The sequence below is a fragment of the Dendropsophus ebraccatus genome, chromosome 1, assembly GCF_027789765.1.
Source record: "Dendropsophus ebraccatus isolate aDenEbr1 chromosome 1, aDenEbr1.pat, whole genome shotgun sequence".
In the NCBI taxonomy this organism is placed as follows: Eukaryota; Metazoa; Chordata; class Amphibia; order Anura; family Hylidae; genus Dendropsophus; species Dendropsophus ebraccatus.
In genome coordinates, this window is record NC_091454.1 from 86,278,725 (window position 1) to 86,292,622 (window position 13,898).

The 13,898-nt window shown below is 43.6% G+C and overlaps 1 protein-coding gene across 2 annotated transcripts in view; it reads right to left on the bottom strand.

Annotated features, from left to right (window-relative positions):
- Window positions 1-313: 313 nt before the first annotated feature.
- The window catches only part of CEP83 (centrosomal protein 83), a 32,275-nt gene continuing 18,690 nt past the window's right edge, over window positions 314-13,898 (bottom strand). For both annotated transcript variants that reach the window (XM_069955783.1, XM_069955785.1), the window contains exons 12-16: window positions 6,431-6,588; window positions 5,365-5,494; window positions 4,172-4,275; window positions 2,760-2,943; window positions 314-598 (exon numbers count right to left, since the gene is read on the bottom strand). In XM_069955783.1, coding sequence (XP_069811884.1) covers window positions 428-598; window positions 2,760-2,943; window positions 4,172-4,275; window positions 5,365-5,494; window positions 6,431-6,588 — 747 coding nt within the window. In that variant the 3' untranslated portion in view covers window positions 314-427. The remainder of the gene's footprint in view (window positions 599-2,759; window positions 2,944-4,171; window positions 4,276-5,364; window positions 5,495-6,430; window positions 6,589-13,898) is intronic.

Sequence of the window (13,898 nt, forward strand, 5' to 3'; positions counted from 1 at the left end):
ATACTTTTTAAAAGTTTGCACTGGTGTACTGTCACAGTTATGAGAGAAGTTGCAGAGTCCACCAGGATGCTAACAGGAACCTTGATGGGGTACTGTACTACGTGTGCCATTAGTCTCACAGGTCTCTCAGCAGCCTTACAGCGAGAATAGAGTTTCACCTCCATCTTGGACTCCCGCCACCAATTTGGACCCAACTAACCTAAACATATTTATATACATAATGGAAACTACACCAAAAGAAAAAAAAATACATAACAATCAATACTGATGGATAAATGAAAAAAGCAGTGAGAGCTTTTTTTATTAAACCCCTTTAATGTTATCACAGTTTCTATGATATGTAATCATCATGGTCATTCCATGGATTATAAAATGTTTAATCACAATAAATATAATGTACAACTCTACAACTCCATGTCCCACAGTTTCAACAGGTCTCTTCTTCCTTCCTATTCCTTTGTGGATACTCAGAGCTGAAGTTTTCAGCTTTGCTATGCTCTGCAGGAGGACCAAGTTCTTCCAGTTGTCTTTCCTGAGTGATTTCCAATTCCTCAAGCCTTTTTCTTAACACGGAAAGCTCTCTTTGATGCTGTTCTTCCTGAAAATTGGAAACATTAAAAATGACCTGAATATTTGTTTTACAATGGCCACAACCTGAAACATTATAATATTCAGCCCTGCAAATAGTACCAATAAAAGCTGCAACATGTCCTTAAAATATATTATATATCTAGCTGGAAAAAATAAAAGAATGAGCGACCTATAAATACAATTTTCCAATAAACACTTAAAAAGATTTATACATATATAAATGCATATTTGGTATCCAGAATCCCTGTCCATTTTTCCCAAAGTATATGTATATGTTAAAAAAAGATTCTGTTCTACAGAGGCATCATAAATATGCTGTTTACATATGTAAGGAATATGGACAGCCCTGTCCTTATTCATGAATATGTAAAGTAGTTTTAGGTGTGGTGTGGTTTATATTCATGCAGTGGATATTTTATAGATTGTGATTGATATTTTATAGATTTAGTCTAATAGCAATAACCCATAGCTGACGCAAGTTAATCATATGGACTTATTGATTAGCTTGGAGTCAGGCCGTCTGATTACCCTGTGTAAAAGACCAAAAGTCTCTCTGCATGGGGCAATAAGCGTGGAGCTGCAAAGGAGATGGTGGAGTAGATTGTGACTAGAGTGTTGACTTCGCACCTCTGAGTCAGGCTCACTGACTCCATGCCAGCAGGGGGTGGATGCTCTTTAAGAAAAGGAATATGAAATCTTTCATACCTTTGTCAAAATAAAAAATAGAGCCACGGAAGCCATACCATTGTGTTGGGTATGATGAGGACATCGCGGGGAGTCCAAACATGGCCTGTCTACCTGTCCTCATCATGCCATAAGGGGTATCTCACCTTTTGAGTGTCCGAGGCATATGATGTTTGATATGCCAGGAATCAGGATGACGAGATATAAATTATGAACAAGGGCTGGGGCCCGTACCATTGATATGGTGCCTGGGAAAGTATCTTTTTTGATATGTCCAAGTGTGTTCCCTTGAGGGCTGAGGGGGGCAGCTGAAGCTCTGCCCAAAGGGGCTGAGTTACAGATGTCAGGTGACGCCCTCAGCCCAACCCTTTCAGGTCTTACATAAAAGTGAGACCTAGGGAACATGTAATGGTCACAAAGTTGGGGATCCAATCGAATTGGTTTGTGCACCACTTTCTAAGCCCATATCCCCTGGGAAGGAAGAACCTATACAACGCATCCTGTGCTAAGTATTAGAACTTTCTTATTTTATCCTGTTTGTTTTCTTTGTTTGCAGTGTCTGTATGTCTTTTTGTAACCATCTTTTTGTAACCAAGTACTGTCCATTTTAATGCATTAAACCTAAAAGTTTGATGGTTTGTCTTGTAGCCTAAACGAACCTAGTTAGCTCCAGGAAGAATGCATGTGCGGTGTGTGACCGTATAGTGTATGACCGGGTGGCTTACTCTACCTTGTGGGTGTGTCTGCTTGTGGGTGGAACACTCTTGGGGTTCCCTGTCTCCCCAGTAACAGAATAGATAGGGTGGTGGCAGCAAAGTTGTGTATGTATGTTGTGTTTGGGTGTCTGGCAGCGGCTGGAAGGTTTCGTGTATGACGACAGCCAGTAGGTCCCAACATAGCAAAGTTCTGTGTGCGTGCGTCGTGGATGTGTGTCTGGCTGCGGTCAGTGGGTCACGTGGATGACAGCGACTGGTGGGTCCAGATACAGCGAAGTGTCGTGTTTGTGTTGGCCAACGAGCAGGCAGTGTTCGTGGCCAAGTGGGTGTCTGGTGTCTGGGTGTGCGGAAGGCGGCAGGTGGCGATTTACGCTCGAGTTACGGCCCGGCAGCAGGGCGTAAAGCGTGAGTGCATGAGGTGAATCGACCTGTAGGGCTAGAGCAACCCAGGGGAGTCCAGAGCCCCAAGTTTCTTTGATTCCCTTGTCTTGTCCTTCTCCCCCCCCCCCCTTTTGGTCCTTGTTTTAGATCCTTTCCGCATGGTGGGGTCAGGATTCCCCTCCCCCTTGTCAGGGCCGGCGCAGGTTGGCGCACGCGTGGTCGTGACAACATACATTAATTTTATGCATTTATGATGTATTTATCTCCATTTTCTGCCATAAATATATAATGCTAATTCATGTAAATTACTTATATATGTTCAACACATATTCATCTATTAGGTGCTTCTGGAAAATAAACGCAATACCATTACAGATCACTGCTTACCTGTGCATTTTGAAAAGAAAATGCCTCTGCAACAATTGTAGATGACAGGTAACTACCTGGATTCAAAAACCCAGAGGCGCCAATATTTGGACCAAGTATTAAAGTACGGAACTCATTATGTCTACGCTGAAGATCCTTCATTCTTTTCTGAAGACGTACATATTCTTCTTGGGGGATATTCTGCCTAAAACAGCAGTGGTTATACAGAAAGGAATGCATCAAGGTCTGGTTACAGTATATGTGCAGAAAAACCTAAAAGGTTACAAATCAGCTTAAAAAAAACATTCAGAAGATGAGGGTGTGTTACTGATTTTACTCTGAATAGGACAGAGTATCCTGAAATGTATGTGGAAGACATACAAGCTGCAGAAAAACAAAATAAAAAAACAAAACAAAAAAAAACTACAAATACACTTAATTGGAACTTATTACGTGCATTTTCAGAAACTGAAACCGCTGGCACCATAGTGTATGTCCTTTAACATGTATTCCAAACATACCCTTATCATTTCTGTTCTTATGACATTTCTCCTGTTATTTGCACTGCATTGTTTGCAGCGTCAGCAGCATGCACTTTAGCTGCCTGGCATCATTGGGCAGTCTGAAGCCTTGTCTTGTGTCAGTTAAGTTATACTCTTCTGGTTAAAGTAGCATCTACCACCACTCAAATACACTTAACATGTGCTTTTTTGTTTTACACAAAATACCATTAGAGGAAAACTCCGGTGGTCTTCCAGTACTTATCAACTGCAGTATGTCCTGCAGAAAGTGGAATACTTTCTAGTCTGCTGCTGCCACCTCTTTGTTAGAAACTATCCAAAGCAGGAGAGGGTAATTTATTATCTAAAGGGGATTGCTATTGCCACGTACCTGTCCTGTCACGTACAGAGGTGGTACCCCTTTGAAATACAGGAGAGTCCTTTTTTTTTTTTTTTTAGGGTTCAAACCCACTTGCCGGATCTGCAGCGAGTCTCCTCGCTGCAGATCCCGGCCCTATACTTTCAATAGCAGAGAAACTCGCAGCAGAGATGTACATCCCTGCTGCGATTTTGTCTGCAGCCCGCCCCATTAACCCCCCAGCCGCCAGACATTATACATTACCGGGTCCCCGCTCCTGCTTGCTTCGGGGCTCCCAGTGTCTTTACGGCCCGCCCGGCCAATCAGTGCGCTGCGGCGGGGCAGCGCACTGATTAGCCGGGCAGAACGTGTCGGGAGCCGCCAAAGCAAGCAGGAGCCGGGATCAGGTAATGTATATCCTGCCTGCCCCCCTGCAGCCCCGATCGCCCCCAGCCCCACGATTGCCCCCGGCCGCATGATCGCCCCCGGCCGCACGTCTAGTTGAACAGACATTTATGGAGGTCAGGACTGATTGCTGACTTATCATTTGCATAACTAAACCAGAAAAATCTAACCTATTTAATACAGATTTTTCAGTCTCGAGTTCCTCTTTCTTTGCTTCCAAAAGTTCAATTCTTTCCTCTAATTTTCTGCATCTGTTTTCATGTATATTTTTTCTCTGAAAAAAATGATAAAACGTATCAAAAATAGAACCAACAAAAATGATACAAAATGACCACACAAATATTAAAAGGGTGTAAACTTAAAATCATGGAATCTCTGTAGTTCGGTTATCTCCCCAAGCTATCTCTTATATTGCAATAAAGTTTCTTTGCACACAACTTGCTACCATACAGGATAAGTTACAGATTTGTTGGTGAAATTTCTGCAACTATTCCATACATCTGAATAAGCTTAGTAAATATTAATGCACACGCTGCAGAAATAACTCTATTCTGATGTATGGAACTAATGGAAATTTCTGCAGCAGATCAACTATAAGTCAACACACCCTTACAAGATAAACAGTAGCAACTAGCTCTTTATGGTATTTCCTTCTGAGAAGGGATTTAAGCAAAAAAAGGTTCCTTTCTTAGAAACTACTGCTTATACATGCAATGTTGGCCAATAGGTTAAAAGGAAGTTTGACACTTACAATCTGTAAAGAAATACTAAATGATACAGAACTTAACAGAATAAACCATACGGCTATGTTCACACGTCTTTTCATGCAAAATACAGTTGTAAAAATAATGGCTGTTTTACAATGACAGCTGTCAATAATGATCATGATGAATATTGACGGAAATCATTGGCAGGTTTTTTTTTGCCTAAAAACAAAACAAAACAATATTTTGGGAACATAGCCAACTTTTGAACAATCTTCCTTACATTTTCCCTTATCTAATGTAATCCTGCTGCCCTTCTCAACCACCTATCCTAAAAGGGAGCTTCTTAGTAGTCTTGTTGCATCTGTGTTTACCAGTAGGGTCAATTGGAGGTCCAACGATTTGAATGAGAGTCTCAATAGTTTATCTAAAGTTGTCAGACCACCTTAACTCACAACTACATAATATGTTTTCAATAAAACTTAGGAAGACTGTCTGATAAGTTAATGGCCAACAGTTTGTGTTACACATGACCATATTAAATATAAACTGTATTCAACTAACAGCACATGCAGGAATTCCTTCACAACTCCAGAGGCTTTGTAATCAGAACAATTCTACACGGTTTTGACAATGAACTGCAAAATACTGAAAATTACCTTTTTTTGGGCCTCAGCTGCTCTTTGCATTTTCTCTTTAAGCTGCCTGTATTTTTCTTTTAGTTGTGATAGCTCCCCCTGTAATGTGTGTTTTTCCTGTAACCATTCTACCTGGTGGCCTTCTAATTCTCTATACAAAAGTAAAAAAGAAAAACAAGTCAACGATATGTGCAAACTGCTGTAAGCCCTTTTCAATACAGAAAAATCTAACCCTGGAAGCCCATTACTTATAAGGCCCCGTTCCCACTGAGCAAAGGTAGCGGAATTCCGCGACGGAATTGTCCGCTGCGGAATGCCGTTAGCCTCCCGCTCATAATGGGAGTCTATAGGAGGCACGCGCTCCTGCTCTGTATGCGCTGAAGAATGAACATGTTCATTCTTCAGCGCGTACAGAGCAGGAGCGCGTGCCTCCCATAGACTCCCATTATGAGCGGGAGGCTAACGGCATTCCACGGCGGACAATTCCGTCGCGGAATTCCGCTACCTTTGCTTAGTGGGAACGGGGCCTAAAAGTAGTAGTATGCTTAGGACAGTCTCTTTTCATTAGAAGGGTCCCGCCACTGACAAGCTGGCCTCAGGGTGTCCAGCTGCCGGAAACATGAGCATTTAGCTATGCTATGATGGGGGTACTGCTGTGTCACAGCAAGAAAAATTACAAATTTCTAACTGATAGCCACACTTCGCTCATGCCAAGACGCTTGTCTATTGTTTTAGAATTTTCTAATAGGGTGAATGTAGATGTCTAGTATTTATACTGTATACACTATATGTACTTATAAGCAGATTAGCATGTAATAAAATACAACCTTTTATACACATGCAGCAGAACCTTAGACAATACAACAAACACTTTACTGGTAAATGTAGTCTTATGTGTATTGTTGGCAGAAAGTGGCATACAACAGGGGTTAATTTCTGCAGCATTAAAGTGTGTGTGTTGTGCAGTAGCAGGAAGCACAGGAAATGTCCATGTCTCATGTTATCTCCTGCACAAGTGTATTCAGATACATTACCAACACTAGTAAAAAAAAAAAAAAAAAAAAAAAAAAAAAGGAAGTGGCCTTACCTTTCTGCATCCTGCTGAGCTTTTTCTGCCTGACTTCTAGCACAACGATTTTCTTGCTTAAGTCGTTCCACCATGTCCCGTAGTTTTTCATTAGCTTGTAATAAACTGTTTTCAGACTCTGACAGTGAAGCTACCTGAGTTTTTAAGTCACTAATTTCCTACAGGTAAAAGCAAACAGTGAACAATCGATGACGTTATTTTTGCTCTATAAAAACAACACAGTTAAATATAAAAGCACGATGCCCCACTACTCCAACCACCTCCTAACAGCTTGGTTAGAGCATCCTAGATGGCAGGTAATCTGCCAAAAAGGCTACCATCATGTATGTGTCTCTTTGCTCCCAACATTCCCTTTGTCAGAACATGCTAGAGAGCAGGCAACTCATCAAAATGACTCAAATCCTGCGTCTCTCAATCCAATGATGAGCCTCCTCTTAAAGTCAATAAACTAGACAAAGTGTCTTTCCGTGCGCCGTAGAGGTGTGTCTAGCAGTCAGGGCAGCAGGGGAGGCACTTTTACGTCCTATTGTGTCAAGACCTAGTGTCTAATCAGCCCATACCTGTAATCATTGACTGCTTGCCATGATTTACAGCAATTTATTATTTCAATCTGGATGCATTATTTTTTATGTCAATGAATACATATTAATTTTTTAAAATTGTATCCCTGGTTTCCATAAATTGAATGTATATAGGGGGTGGGTCCTGAATAAAAGTAGAACACAGTTACAGGGATAATAAATGATAAATGTAGGGCTAACCAGGATCTATTAAGACCCAGCAGCCACGGCAACTAACAACCTTTTTCACCAGGATTGGTAGCAGAAAGCCCTATAGATCCTGTTGAGCTCTGTACACAACCATCAGTAAGGCAGGGGCAGTAATAAACCAGCTCTGTCTTTTCTCGGCAAGGACGTAATTGAACATCCTGTCAGTCTTCAGTGACAAAGCTCCCTTTAAGTTAAAAAGGCACGGTCACAATTTTCTTAAATAAATCAATAGGTGATTGTGATTGCAAGTATCTTTATAATATACATGTTTTATTTTTATTTATTTTTTTTACTTTTTTTAACCCCTTAAGGACAGAGCCTGAAATGGCCTTAATGACAGAGACAAATTTTATGAATATGACCAGTGTCACTTTATTCATTAATAACTTCGGGATGCTTTTACCTATCCGGCTGATTCTGAGATTGTTTTCTCGTGACATATTGTACTTTACATTTCTGGTAAATTGGAGTCGATACTCATAACAAATCTTTATGAAAAAAACCCAAATAATGTGAAAAAATGTGAAAAAATGCATTTTTCCAACTTTGAAACTTTTTTGCGTATACAGAAAGTGGTTATACCACATAAATTATATATTAAATAGCATTAGCAACATGTCTACTTTATGTTGGCGGCATTTATTAAACTATCTTTCATTTTTTTTAGACAATAGGAAGCTTAAAACATTAGCAGCAAATTTCCAAATTTTCAGTAAAATTTCAAAATCAGATATTTTTAGGAACCTGTTCAGGTTTAAAGTGTATTTGAGGGGCCTGTATGTTAGAAAGCCCCACAAAGCACCCCATTTCAGAAACTGCACCCCCCAAACTCTGCAAAAGCATATCCAGAAAGTGTTTTAACCCTTTAGGGGAGTCACAGAAATAAAAGCTAAGTGTGTAAGGAATTTGAAAATTTTAATTTTCTGTGCAGAGATTTTATTGTAATCCAATATTTTTCATAATTATAAACCTATTACCAGAGAAATGCACCCCAATAATTATTGTCCCGTTTCTGCAGTTTATAGAAATACCCCATATGTGGCCCTATTGCGCTATTTGACGCAACCACAAGCCTCAGATATAAAGGAGTGCCTAGTGAATTTCAATGGCTCCGTTATATTTGGTCATTTCTGACTGTACCACTTCAGGTTGGCAGAGGCTCTGGGGTGCCAAAACCTAAAAAACACCCCTAAAGGGACACCATTTAGAAAACTAAACCCCTCAAGGAATGTAACAAGGGGTGCGGTGAGCATCTGGACCCCACAGGTGCTTCACAGATTTTCCGAACAATATGGCGTGAAAAAAGAAAAATTTTTTTTTTACACTAAAACGTTGTTCTAGCCTTCAATTTTTCATTTTCTTAAAGGGATAAGAGGCAAAAAAAGACAAAAAATGTGTAGCGCAGTTTCTCCCGAGTACGGAAATACCCCACATGTGGCGATAGAGTGCCAAGGGGGGCGCAGGACGAGCCTCCAAAGGGAAGGAGCGCCAATTGGCTTTTGGAAGCTGAATTTCACTGAAAAGGATTTCAAGGGCCAATGTCGCATTTACAGAGCCCTCGTGCTGCCAAGACACTGGAAACCCCCCCACAAGTGACTCCATTCTGGAAACTACACCCCTCAAGGAATCTAACAAGCGGGGCAGTGAGCATATGGACCCCACTGGTGACGGGCACAAATGTGGAACAATGTGACGTGAAAGGGAAAAATTTCATTTTTTCACTTTCATGGCACAAATGTGCCCGTCATCAAGGGGTCCATATCCTCACTGCACCCCTTGTTAGATTCCCTGAGGGGTGCAGTTTCCAGAATGGGGTCACTTGTGGGGGGTTTCCAGTGTTTTGGCAGCACGAGGGCTCTGTAAATGCGACATGGCGTTCATCATCCATTCTAGCCAAATCCAACCTCCAAAATCCAAATGGCGCTCCTTCCCTTCGGAGGCTTGCCCTGCGCCCACATGGCGCTTTATGTCCACATGTGGGGTATTTACGGACTCGGGGGAAATTGCTCTACACATATTGTGTGTTTTTTTCTCTTTTAACCCCTTGTGAAAATGATAAATTCAAGGCTAAACCAACATTATAGTGTAAAAAATGTAATATTTCATTTTCACGCCACATTGTTCCACATTTGTGCCCGTCACCAGTGGGGTCCATATGCTCACTACACCCCTTGTTACATTCCTTGAGGGGTGCAGTTTCCATAATGGGGTCACTTGTGGGGGGTTTCAACTGTCTTGGCAACACAGGGGCCTTTTGAATGCAACATGGCCCCTCGGAATCCATTCCATCCAAATCCAGCCTTCAAAAACCAAATGGCGCTCCTTCCCTTCGGAGGCTTACCCTGCACCCGCATGGTGCTTTATGTCCACATGTGGGGTATTTCCGTACTCAGGGGAAATTGCTCTACACATTAAATGTTTTTTTTTATCTTTTAACCCCTTGTGAAAATGAAAAAATCATGACAAGATTAATGATTTAGAGTAAAAATTTTACAAAAATTACACTAAATGTTGGTGTAGCCTTGTTTTTTTTCCATTTCCACAAGGGGTTAAAAAAGAAAATGAACACAAAACGTGTAGGGTATCGTCCCCTGAGTACGAAAATACCCCACATGTGGGCATAATGTGCCATATGGGCACAGGGCAAGTCACCAAAGGGACAGAGCGCCATTTAGAGGCTGGAATGGAGGATGGAGGCCACGTCGCAATTACAAAGCTCCTGTGCTGCCAGGACAGTAGAAACCCCCGACAAGTGACCCCATTCTGGAAACTACACCCCATAAGGAATCTAACAAGGGGTGCAGTGAGCATATGGACCCCACTGGTGACGGGCACTTACGTAGAACATGTGCCGAGAAAATAAAAAATACTATTTTTTTCATTTTCACGTCCCAAATGTGGGGGGTTTCAACTGTCTTGGCAACACAGGGGCCTTTTGAATGCAACATGGCCCCTCGGAATCCATTCCATCCAAATCCAGCCTTCAAAAACCAAATGGCGCTCCTTCCCTTCGGAGGCTTACCCTGCACCCGCATGGCGCTTTATGTCCACATGTGGGGTATTTCCGTACTCAGGGGAAATTGCTCTACACATTAAATGTTTTTTTTTATCTTTTAACCCCTTGTGAAAATGAAAAAATCATGACAAGATTAATGATTTAGAGTAAAAATTTTACAAAAATTACACTAAATGTTGGTCTAGCCTTGTTTTTTTTCCATTTCCACAAGGGGTTAAAAAAGAAAATGAACACAAAACGTGTAGGGTATCGTCCCCTGAGTACGAAAATACCCCACATGTGGGCATAATGTGCCATATGGGCACAGGGCAAGTCACCAAAGGGACAGAGCGCCATTTAGAGGCTGGAATGGAGGATGGAGGCCACGTCGCAATTACAAAGCTCCTGTGCTGCCAGGACAGTAGAAACCCCCGACAAGTGACCCCATTCTGGAAACTACACCCCATAAGGAATCTAACAAGGGGTGCAGTGAGCATATGGACCCCACTGGTGACGGGCACTTACGTAGAACATGTGCCGAGAAAATAAAAAAATACAATTTTTTTTCATTTTCACGTCCCAAATGTGGCCGTCACCAGGGGGCCATATCCCCGCTGCCCCACTTGTTAGATTCCTTATGGGGTGTAGTTTCCAGAATGGGGTCACTTGTGGGGGGTTTCTACTGTCCTGGCCGCACAGAGGCTTTGTAATTGCATCATGGCATCCTCTAATGGGAATGGCGGCCATACCTACTTAGCTGGGGAAAAGGGACAATTCTAATTTATTTGGGGGTATTAGGCCAATTATTGGTTTATAAGGTTGAAAATGACAGGTGTCCATCAAATTCAACCTGTGTTGATCCAGAGGAAGGCAAAAAAACCTTCGTAAGGCAGACAACAGTAGCCTCATCACAGGGGAAAAATTCCTTCCCGACTCCATATTGGCGATCAGAATAATCCCTGGATCAACGTGACCCCTGAAATAGGAATAAGGGACAGAATTTAGATAATGTAGAACCCCAGTGACGTGTGGTGCGCCTTGGAGAGATCCAGTATGCAGAGGCCGGGGTGATCAGGACAGGCGTCATACTGGAAAATGGCGTCCTTCCTGATCCCCCTGTTACCCCACACTCTGCACTTCTTCTGGGGTCTCCCGTTCTCCAGTGTGGGGGACGTCACCTGGAAAATGTTGTCCTGGTGCGATACGGGGTCCTTCATATCCAGAAGCGCTTGGTCCGCTCCATGGCTGCTAAATATTAGGGCTCTATTACTGCTTCTGATATGTTCGGCTCGTGCCGCAAGCTACAGTAGCTCAGGCAGCGAGGGACCGGAAGAGGGGGCGCTAGTATAAAAGTTATCCCTGTACGGGTGGTAACCTTTATCCAGCAGTGGGAAGATCAGTTCCCGGACGATCTTCCCACTTGTTCCGAGGATGGTGGGGGAGGGGGCATCTGGGGGCTGGATTCGGGTGTCCCTTCCTTCATACATTCTAAGGCTACATGCACACTGCGGAATCGCGACAGATAACCCTTCGTGCATTCCGCAGTTGGCACCCGCCGGCGGACTGATGCAGGCGCACGTCTCCGTCCGTGTCGTAGACTCCATTCTATGCACGGGCAGATTCCGCTCTCCGTCCAACGTGTTCATTGTTTGGATGGACGATGGAATCCGCCCGTGCATAGAATGGAGTCTATGACACGGGTAGAGACATGCGCCCGCATCAGTCCGCCGGCGGGTGCCAGCTGCGGAATGCACAAAGGGTTATCCTTCGCCATTCTGCAGTGTGCACGTACCCTAAATCTGTAAGAGTACCCAGAGGTACGCTCACAGAGTTTGTAGAATTTCACGCCATACCGTGATCTCTTATTGGGACGGTACTGGCGGAAAAGACGTGTCTGGGGGGCAGCGTACGCTACGCTACCCCCAGACACGTCACTGGATGATGAGGAGGATGAGGATGAATGGAGGAAAGAAGGATCCCCCCATTCATCCTCACTGGCTGTTTTGGTGTCGGAGGCAATAACAACGTATCCCTCTGACGCCGAAAACACCCTGGGGGCCATCTTTATACGGGGATTGGTATATGGGGTATGTAGTGGTGTAGTGTCAAACTTTATTCAATGTAGTGTGGTGTAATGTAGTGTTTTTTACGTGTTTTTTTACAGTAAGTATAAAAAAAAAAAACCTACGCCAACAAAGGAGTTGCTGATAAATGCCGCACTAATGTGCGGCACTTATCAGCAGACCGTGGCAGTAGGATATAGAAAAAAAACACCCTACGCCAAAAAGGAGGAGTTGCTGATTAGCAGCGCACTTTCGTGCGATGCTGATCAACACTCAGCGGCGATAGGGTGCGGAAAATAGAAGAAAAAAAAAAAAAAAAAATTTCTACATTCTGAACATCCCTGTAGCTGCTGATAAGTGTATTACACATATCAGCCGCTAGAGGGCAGCAGAGCGCAAAATACGGAAGAAGCCGACGCTGGAGCCGAAAATAGCCGAGAGAAGCCGAACGTGACGTCACGGAAGAAGCCGAAGACCCGAACGAAGACGAGGATGCCGCGAACCCGGAAGACGCCGATCAGGAGCCCGGGACAGGTGAGTAATGTACAAATACCTGCTCTGGACCCCTCGGCTACCTAGCTGAGGGGTCCAGGGCAGGTATTTACTATTTTGTGGGACTCTGATCGCCGTGCTACCGGCCCGATTGCCGTGAACGGCCGGCCGGCCGTTCACGGCGATCGGGCCGGTGGCACGGCGATCACCATTACTTTTTACAGTAATGGCGGTCGGTGCCGTCCTCGGACAGCACCGACCGCCATTTTTTTCCGGGTCATCGGGTCGCCGATGACCTGGAAAGGTTCCGATCGCCGCTATTGGCTGATCTGAATTGATCAGCCTATAGCGGCGATCGTAAGCACGGGGGGTGTTAACCACCCCCCGTGCCGTGAAGCTACGATGGCCTGCTATGATTTATAGCAGGCCATCTTCCCCGATCGCTGTGTGTGAACACGCAGCGATCGGGGAAACATCGGGCGTAAATTTACGCCCTGATGCGCCAAGTACCAGGGCGCGAGGGCGTAAGTTTACGCCCGATGTCGTTAAGGGGTTAATGTTAAAATCAACCTTAAACATGTGAGCACTAGGTATGTCCCTTTTTCTAAAACTGCAGTCCATGCTCCCTCCTGGTCTTTTCATACAGACATATGCAGTCCCACTCCTTTGCATAGAAATTGGATGAGTGGGAGTGAGTGTGTGTGACATGTGTGCTACTACCAGCAGCATAGTGGCTCAGTGCTTAACACTGTGGCCTTGCAGTGCTGGGTCCTGGGTTCACATTCCAGGCAGCCCAGTGTTGATAGAAAATAGAAACTGTGCCAGCTTCTCTCTAACAGTGAGGAGTGGACATTTTACTTTTATACATCCGAAATGTAATTCCTATGATGCCACAGCAACTGTAGTGTAGTAATTAGAAAACATGCAAAAACTCACAACTGAGTAATATCTATATGTAAGTTTATGGCAGGCTAGGGCTGTTGAACAACTACAACTCCTATCAGGCCCTGATATGTGTGTCATTATGGGAGTTGTAGTTATGCTGAGCTTTACATCAGTGGTTATGGTGTATTCCTGGGGATCAGGATGCTGTTGTATTGTTATAGATGGTAATTTGCTTTACCAATGCAGAATTAGATCATGAAGGA